Genomic DNA, 10,154 nt, shown 5'->3' on the forward strand with positions numbered 1-10,154 from the left:
TCTCATTAATTCTATGTCTTGTCTGATTTCCTCTTTCATTTCATCCATTTTTTCGCCCAAATCCTTCTTCAACTCCCTTATCGCTTCTATAAACACCGCAAAATTCGCTGCCTGAATAGATGACACTCCCATCGTGAACAACTCTTCTTTCTTCTCGTCTTGAATAAAAATCACGTTCCAAAAAAAAATCCTAACACTAATTCTAACACTACCTACCCCGTAACTAATCCTATCCTAAACATCCTAATCTAATTTAAATTGCAAAAACACCCTACCAAATTCTTCCTGTCACATTTTAACAAGTTCCTACGCCTACGCATCCTACAAATTCCTATAACAATTAACCTCCACAATGGACACCTCTTTTCCCTGAAAAATGACATGTCTGGGTACCAAAATAACTTTTTACCCGAACGACAAAACAACCCTAATCTGAATTTACCTACAAAATTTTTACCTACTTTCGCGTTTCCCTGAAATTGCCCCACGTTTTTGGGCGCCAAATTATTGTTGTGAGACCTAACCTTCACTTCTGGGAATCCCACGATTTACCTCTAGCTAGCTCAGTTGTAATTAAAATGAAAACAAATTTTTACCCGCATCTCAAGGTCCAGCTGGATTCTGCCACCCTACAGCATTCCAACAATGACATAAATAGGTGGCTTAACCAAATCCTTAAATTCCAATATGAAACTTTACCCCCAGATTTAAACAACTTGAAACAACGTAAGAGACGCCGACAATTACCTCTCCTTGACTCTAATAAACAAAACCTGGATTGCAATGACTGGTTTAATTTCAAACAAAAAATTGCGTAAATTTCTGTTTTACAAATTGTTACAATTTTAAACAAATAAATAACACACACAAAAAAAAAAACAAATTACTCAAACATTACAAAAAAAACAAGACAAAACAAACCACTAACTACTACTTACTTTTAAAATTAGTCCGAAAAACGTACTCCGATAAAAAGAGGTATCCGTACACAAACACGCAAACCAAACACTCAAACACCGACGTCTTCTCTCTTCGGGTACCCACAAATTCAAAACTTCCGTGTTTCCGCAAAATAAAACAAAAAACAGAACGGCGACAAACTTCTTAAACTTTTCAAAAATTCTTCTTAAACGGCAAACAAAATTCAAATTAAACCTGGATCCACTACGCAAGAATCTTCCACAAAATTCAAAAATAACGTAACCGAAGAAGCGCCGGTTGGCTTTTTCACGACCAAAAGGCCCCGCTCTCTTCAAAAATTTCCTATTTAAGCCAAAAGCCCTTCTCCTTTCTTCAACATCCCGCCCGCCAATCACGCGAAGCGTCGATTTTTCAACTTCTTGCCAAACGGCACGTACGCCCGGCAATTCTGCGAAGAACCTTATCTCTACTTCGCGCTATACCTCGTTAACGGCAAATAAAATTTAAAAAAGAAATTTACATCGAAAAAAAATTCTAGGAATAAAATAAAAACAGAACACTTCTAAGAAATTGAACCAAAACTATAACATGAAATTTACGCAATCCTGTGTCTCAAATTATTAATAACCCCCCCGGTTAATTAATTGAACTAAACAAAATTGTCACATCCAGACGCTCTATAATTTCTTTCAAGTTACAACTAAAACAAAATAAACACAACAATACATACAATGTGTCCCGAATGTTGGGTTGCCTGTTGTAAGACAAAAAATGTCCGAACTGAATTATGAACTACTGGGGATCAGCCCTGCTTGGTAGGAAAACTAATTTCTGAAATAATTTTAGTTTCGAGAAATCAGGGGTGGCTTTGAAATTTTCAAAAAACGTTTTTTCGTGCCACTAAAGTGCGTTTGGGGACTAGATACGCACAGATTTTATGAAAGTTGTTCAGAATAAAAAACTGATCAAACGTGCAAAATTGCAAAGTCCTAGGCCTACTTTGATTGCTTTATGTTTTTGTGACTACATTTTTTTAAGCAATTCGAAAATAATTTCTTAAAAAAACTGTTCAAAATAGAATGTAATGACCGTGTAGCAAATTTGAAGGCGATAGGAACACTTCGATATTTTATTTAAAATATTATCTAATTTAGGTAAATTGCGGATTTTTGATTGAAGTGACTATCGGCTTCAAATTTGCTACACGTTCATTATATTCTATTTTGAACAGTTTTTTTAAGTAAGTTTTTTTCCGATTCCCTAAAAAACAGTTAAATAATAAAAATATACAAAAAATCAAAGTACGCCTAGGACTCGTTTACTCGGACTTCCAATTGTCCGTATCTCGTCCCCAACTTTATTGATATTTAAAAAACGATTTTTGAAAATTTCAAAGCATCATTGATTTTTCGAAACTAAAATTATGTCACAGTTGGTTTCCAGCTAGGCAGGGCTGTTCCCCAGCAGCTCAACATTCAATTCGAAATTTTTTTGTCTTTTACAGGAGAGGACCAAACAATCGGGAGACATAGTGTACAATAGCGGGCTTCCTATTCGTCCAATAATAATTATTGTAAAGCAAAATATGGCGTTCATCCGCAACCAACTATATATCTCAAAACTGCCACGAGTGCCCCTTTAAAAATGTAAACTTGGCCTATTAACATTCACCTTTAATACGTACCAAATTCCTACTTTATTGCTAAATAACCTCAGCGATAACCCCCAAAATGCACGGTGACGCCAGGGGTTATCAATCGATGCCAATGTTTCGATAAGTTGACACAAGCTAATTTGAATAGATGTCATCCCAACCATAAATTATGTTTAATGCAATTTTAGCCTCTTAAAAGTGATAATATTGATATGTATATTATCAACTATTAATTTAAATGGACGTTGTTTTTTAAAGAGAACATTCACGCTTGATGTTTGTAAACAATCACGAAGTTTTTTCTTTGCAGGGAATTGACAAGATTAACACGTATGCATATTTCTACAAAATATTAGGCAGCGATTGATCGTTTATTTATTGACCATGAGAAGTTCAAGTGAGATAAATCTCAAAATTGAGACACGGAAACTGTCTCAGGCTGCATGTTCTGGAGCCTTTATTTGATAACGTAAGATTTAAAGGATCAACCAGTCTGTTGAAGCACGAGAGATGCGTATTGTTTATTGCGAATTTAGAAATTCCTACAATTGTAAACATAGTGTAAACTTTCACCCTATGAACACCTAAAATACACTCTTGTACTATTGCCAGTCATTGTTAACGTATTTTTGAAAAAATTATATTCGTTATGGCTGGCTGGCTGTCTGGCTGTCCGCCCGAGATCTTAGCAATTACAATATAGCTAGAGACTTCAAATTTTCACTAAATGATTTCTGCTATAGTGTAGATTAGGCTTTTGAGTTAAGATTACTCGTGAAATCGATAATTTTAACCTGCTTATAAAATATTGATCTGTATTACCAAAAATGCGCTTTCATCATGCATAATTATGCTGATTTACAACTTGTTTTAGTTTTTTTGCGAAAAATAGAAAGAATATTAAATAATACGTCCAATTCTCGATTCTCATCCCGCCAATGGTTGACTTTTCTCCGATGTTCCATAGTCCATAAGGTGCAATCTCATTCACTAACGCGATCAACGCCGAGTACTATTTTCCGGGGTGATCTTTATTAGCCGATAATTCGAAAAACTATTCATTCGTAAAACGGCTTCATTTATGCAATTGAGTACATCATAAGCATAACTATGTAATTGCAGTCGAAGTTTGTCGACCTTTAGACAACTTAATTCACTACTTTGCAATACGACCATTACGTTAATTGATGTTGCAAGCAACTTTTCAAACTAATAACAACGCATTGTTCTCATTTATATAGCTAATGCTCACATATTGTTATTACCGATTAGTAATGGGTAGGTACTACGTCTTAATACACAAATAATTAAAAACAAATTAAACATCGTATTTTGCGTCTGTAGCCTGTCCTTATGTAACAATGGTTATAACCTAGCTGGGGGCAAGGTTGCGATGTTTACTTAGCTTTATAACAATACTTGATCACGTACGATGTTCGAATAAGGTAAACGTTTTGCTGTATTAGTTTTTATCGATGCCGTTAACTTCTTCAACAGTATTACATTCGCAATAACGTTTATGATATTGGGTTTTAAGCACCACTTCACTCCAATTACGAAATAGTTTCGATGAGTTTTATTTTCGTCGATCTTTATAGGTTTCCTTCCGTAATTTTTATTCAATGGTATATCGCAGTATATGGATGCCCTTTTAATTTAAGAGGGTGGTTCAATTTCGCGGTCACCATTGGAATCTCCGTAACGATGAGAGATACAGTGTACCTATAGGTTAAATGGGGATAAAGTTACCCCTTTTTGTGACTAAAAAACGCATTGGAAATTAAATTTCGTTTTCATGAACTTAAACGATCGAAAATGGACAGGCTGTTACTTTCTTATTTCTTATGAACGCCATATTGTATTTTTACAGAATGAGCTAGAGGACAATAAAAGAAATCGCTTTGAATGCATAGCCATGTTGATTCAGTAAAATCTATTACCCGTAAATGTATTGTTGAGAAATGCATGTAAAACATTTGATTTTGAAATTTTTCTTGTACAGGGTGTAAATCGAAAAGTGGAACATAGGCGTTTAACATGGGAAATAACTTTTTCTTTGCGCAATGTTCCACTTTTCGATTTACACCCTGTACATCTAGGTAAAAGTACCTATAGTATAGCTGTAGAGTGTGTCACGGCATTATTGCTTTGTCCTCTATTTCATTCCGTAAAAATCCAATACGGTGCGTGTAAGAAATAAGAAAGCTCGTAGTAAAGTGTAGCCTTTGAGTCAGATTCTCTGAAAACAAGTGCCCGTAGATTCTAACGGGAACCGTCCATTTGCGATTATTTAAGCTAGAGAAAATGAAAACGAAATTTGAAATTTTCAATTCTTCAGCGATATCTCAGTTACACTGAAATAAATCTTGGACACGAATAACAAAATCAGACATGAAGACTCTATCTGAGTCGCTTAAAGGATTCGATAAAACACACAATTAATTGATTGACAATTACAAACATATTCCGAAACACGTGAAACAATGAAAACAAAATCTCTACAAGAATGGAAAGCTTACAAAGCTTGTTTGGAAACAATACCCCCCGCACGCACACGGTAAATAATTACTGATCTTTAATAATTTAAATAATCTGGTCGTAAAAGTTTACGCTATTCAGGCGCACTTATCAAAGACAAAATACTCGCCGAACGCCTCAGGAATTTTCACTTTTTTTTAAAAATTAAACTGGATTTTGATAAATATGATGAGAAAGAACCTTGAAAGAATTGAAAGACAAACATTTTAGAAAGTTTTAACTGTGCTGACAACTGCTTTTGTTTATTCACACTCGAACTATTTTTTTTAACACAGAAGACCCGTTTCAAAAAACTTTCCAAAAATGTGTACTACTTCACTTGACGATAATTTAAATCTTTAATTAACTTCTTCTACGCACTACGAACTGCGTCTTCAACAAAACCATTAGGGCAGACTACTCGAGATTTTGCGTAAACAAATTTACACGCTCTTTAACCGTCGTGGAACTCTCATTAATTGCATCGATTTCGAATTCGAGATGATTTATTTATTAAATCTGTTCGTGTGTGCCACGTTTTGTCTTGTTGATTTTTTCCTGGATTTACTGCTCTTTTCGGGGGCACGAAACTACTCAGTTTTATTCAATTTCCTTACCATAGTGTAACACACCGTAGGAGGATCACTATCGTGCCACCCAGTTCGAGCCAACCGCTTTCAAGATTTGAACATAAATGTCGCTGCTTTGCAGTGTTTCCCAACAATATTGTCAACTGTTAAGTATAGGGTTCAGTCAAAGTTGCAATGCCGCGTCTGGAGCCCCTAATATACTTACAGATTTTGGTGCCCGTGATCGGGGAGTGTTTCGACAAGGATAGTACGCACGGAAATTGTGTCAGGCACTTCTATTCAATATTTGTTAGATCTATTTTCTGATTTTTTTATTGATATTATTGTTTGTCCATACAGCGACATCGTGTTGTGTGTATTTGCTGTCCCTGGTTTACTTGCTACAGTGGATTCTACAACAGTAAATGCGACAGTTCCGAGAAGAGTCGATGGAGAAGGAAGAGAACTTGAAGCTGTGCCAATCGGAGAGATGAATAACCTGAGACAGAAAGTTCAAAAGCAGAATGCGTTAATAGACGAGTTGATTCGCAACCAGTTCTAAATCAGAGCCATGTTTAGCGGCAAGTCTGCCCCGACACGTATTTTTCAGACATCGAGGGCCTCAAATCGGCTGCTACGACGCTATGTCAATTAGGTGAATGTGAGAGTTATTGTGTAACGGGAGCCCGCTAAGGGATGTGCCTCGATTCGATTTTTTACTTAGATTTTTTTCGATTTTGTACGTGGGTGAGTGATCCGTTTGAAAGCTGACGGCGTCGGTGAGTCGTAGGATATTCCCCGATTAGTTCAGATTGCAAGAAGATGTTGTTTATTTTACAGTTGTCGTTATCAAAGCTGCTGACCCATCACGTTGAGTCAAATTATGGGTGTCAAGCAATCTGCATTTTATTGGTGGACAAAGGTTGCGTCCCAAAATGGTGTTACACAAAAAATAAAGTAGTGGGAAATTGTTTGGCGAACCGTCAGGAATGCGCATTGAACCGTGAGCGTAGTTGGGTCAAACACCTGTCAATTAGCGCAGAGTGGTTTTATAGTCAGGATGACACTCGAAGATGGGATGTTATATTGTTTTTAGAAGACAAATCCCGCTGATACGTTTACCAAATAAAATTAAAATCGCGCGTTAATCAGGTTCTTGTGATCAGGTAAGGGGTAGTTCGCGAAGAAATATTGTTACGAAAATGGACAAACGAGTAAGATATTAAATGCGATTTTAGTGTACGTACGTGAAAGACGAACAACAGTACTGCCCGGAGGCCTATATCATCTCTAGCGATTTTTAGCGCATTTCCACAAAAATAAAAAAAAAATGCGCTATTGTGGCCACTTTGTCCGTCCGTCCGTCCGTCCGTCCGCTAACTTTGCGACGCTACTAGTTTTTTATCTTAAGAGCTATTGTTCTACTTTTTCGCTATTTGGTTCGTTATGGTGTCGAGTCTTGTACCAAGGAAGGAATTTTTTCTGTACCGCTTACAAAAAAAGTTATTGTAAAAAAAACAAAAACCGTTTTTTACATGTTCCATAATTTTACACTTTTGTCGTTTATTAACGATCCTAGAGATCGTTTATAATTTTGCATTGCTATCTGTCGCCTGCCGGTTGGTCTCTCCGTCTGTTCCTTTGTCTGTCTGTCCATCTATCTGTCCGTGTGAACGATAACTTTGTTTAGAAATGTTCGATCGTTTTTACATCTCCGTTAGTTATGAACTGAATTGCATGAAATTCAATATGGGCATAGCTTTAACCATATAATACGCAATGCCAAAAGTTGAATCGAATCGATTCAAAATTCACAGTGCCCTTTTCGCATCTCGACCATAAACCGAATTGCAAACTTTTTTACTTATAAAAGTATTTGAATGAAATTTGATACATAGGCACTTGGAATAAAGGAAAATCAAACGCCAATTTTAAAAAATTTGGTTTTGCGCATGCGCAGTGCCAACTTTTTTATTTATGGAAGAATTTAAACGAAATTTGATACATAGGCACTTGGTATAAAGGAAAATCAAACGCCAATTTCAAAATTTGGTTTTGCGCATGCGCAGTGCCAACTTTTTATTTATGGAAGAATTTAAACGAAATTTGATACATAAGCACTTCGAATAAAGGAAAATCAAACGCCAATTTCAAAATTTGGTTTTGCGCATGCGCAGTGCCAACTTTTTTATCTATGGAACTATTTAAGTGAAATTTGATACTTAGGCGCTTGGAACAAAGAAAAATCTAACATTAGTTTTAAAATTTAGGTTTGCGCATGCGCAGTTCCAACTTTCTTATTTAGAAAAGCATTGAAATGAAATTCTTCTCATAAACTGAAATTGAAGTAGCACGTCAACAATGGATTGCCCATGTGCAATGCTATCTTTCATATTTGTGGCCAGATTTCTACGATTTTAACAGAAGTTGCATCTTACAAATGGGAAATGAATGCAAGTGGAAATGCGCTTTATGTAAATCGTTTACGATTACTTTTTAACTTGTTAAATCTAGTAGTGAAATGAATTTACAGTAGTTTTTCGAAATTATTTAACGATAAATACAATAAGAATTCAAAAACAATAATGTCACAAATTCCATATGTAGAACATCTGTTTTCAATCAAGATTAATGGTCTACATTGTATATGAGGTATGTAATTGTAAATCTAATGTTCTACTTCTACTCCAGCGTTTCGACTCACGTGACAACAAAAATGAGTGTTGAGGCTGGGGCTAAAAATATAAACTTCTTACCCTTCTATTGTTTATCAACGTAAGAAAACTCTTCAACCTACTTTATTCTCGCTACCTACTGAAATAGGGATGGATTTTCGATTAGCTCCACTCACAATTTCTTTAACTGCGACAAATGCATTTTGTTTTCTGGCACCTTTTTTTTAACATGTGCACATTAGTATGCAAATCTACGACCCATGATCACGTTCAAATCTTGGAAAATTTACCTCATTACCACTTCCTCGCTTGCAATTGCGGTTTTGCTTCTAATTATGGTTAACGAAAACCGCTGTTGACAAGGTTTGCTTTTAGAGACAAGGTGAACGAAAAAAAAAACAATAGAAGAGACTGATTTCGATTTTTTAATCAGCACCAAGATGAAATTCACCTTCCAACAATAATGTGTGACAATTTCATTAGCGCGTTATTTATTAGACGAAATTGTACAAGCAAGGCTATTTTTATTTGTCCACGCAATCTATTTTTAACAAATAGGAGTTACTCCGCAGTTCATTTAAAAAAAGGGCAAAAAAGTGCCGGAGGAAGTATTGCGTTATGCGTTGCTGCACGCTATTTGTTGTACGGGTTTCACAGGTGCACAGTGGTTTTTGTGAATTTCCTTTATTCGAACACCTTTCGGAATGCGAACTTGCATGTATAAAGTTACATGTCACACATAATTTCATCTTCTCACTTCAGTACAGTTTTATACAGGAAACGAAATTCCGAGCAAACCGGTGTCAAAAAAGTATTCATCTTAAATTACTGCACCCTGCATGTACCAAAATGACAAAAAATATTTGGTGCAAATGCATCCATCAACGACTATAAATATCAATGAGTGGGAATTCCCAAACACATCGCGGATGACTAGACCAGACTAGAAGCGACTATGTAATTTTGTAATCTAAAATCTTTATTTTTAGACATATAACATAAAGGTCGCTTGACATGGAGCAATAATGCAATACAATACGCAAGAACTTGCAGAAAGAAATTGCAAGATGAAATTATTGCATGCAATAAACATTGCATTGTGTGACATGGTGCAATTCTATTTCAATAGGCATTAGCCACATGTCTGCCAAGAGAAGGAAAACATGGATTTGTCAAAAAAGTTGCTAACCTAAATTTGTTTGCTTGAGGAATCGCCCCCCCCCCCCATTTTCACCTCCCAAAAAAGAAGTAATTTTTTTGAATCAAAACATTGTGTAAACTACTGGAGGTGTCGTTTCTCTAGATTGAAGTAATGGCGAAGATGAGAGCGCGTCACCATGTATTGAAAAAATTACGTGTTGTCAACGTAATTTCCGGTTTACAGATATCTACAGAGATTTCGTTGAAAAAGACACATAATTGTCACTTTAATGTTAGTTTTATTTTTTATTTGTTGTACTTAGTGAGAAATTTAATGGTAATTCCGACGTAAGGTGTTTTATCAGGCCATATATTTGGTAAAAGCCTTATTACACAAATTGATTGATTTTATTTACTAACAACGCCATGTCCAAGATAACTAAGGCAAGTGTTTATGGAACGGATGAGTTGAGGTGGTTCGACCTTGAAGTACGAACAATAGGAAACACACGAGGTTATTTGCGGGTATGGAACTGTTTTCGCCGATTAAAGAAGTTTAAATTTTTATTACGCAGGCATAGTAAAATTGGTTAACCTCATCTATCATGATATTGGATTACCCAAGGCTAGACATAAGGTATGTATTAAACAAAAGTGAGAAGGGAGAAGTAATAAGGC

General features: G+C 35.8%; 1 protein-coding gene across 1 annotated transcript in view; it reads right to left on the minus strand.

The window, feature by feature from the left end:
* Positions 1-609, minus strand: part of LOC116171081 — a 194,677-nt gene extending 194,068 nt beyond the window's left edge. The window contains exon 1 of the mRNA XM_031487750.1: positions 11-609. Coding sequence (XP_031343610.1) covers positions 11-132 — 122 coding nt within the window. The 5' untranslated portion in view covers positions 133-609. The remainder of the gene's footprint in view (positions 1-10) is intronic.
* Positions 610-10,154: the final 9,545 nt, after the last annotated feature.

Source organism: Photinus pyralis, unplaced genomic scaffold, assembly GCF_008802855.1.
Source record: "Photinus pyralis isolate 1611_PpyrPB1 unplaced genomic scaffold, Ppyr1.3 Ppyr1.4_LG5, whole genome shotgun sequence".
NCBI classification, from domain to species: domain Eukaryota; kingdom Metazoa; phylum Arthropoda; class Insecta; order Coleoptera; family Lampyridae; genus Photinus; species Photinus pyralis.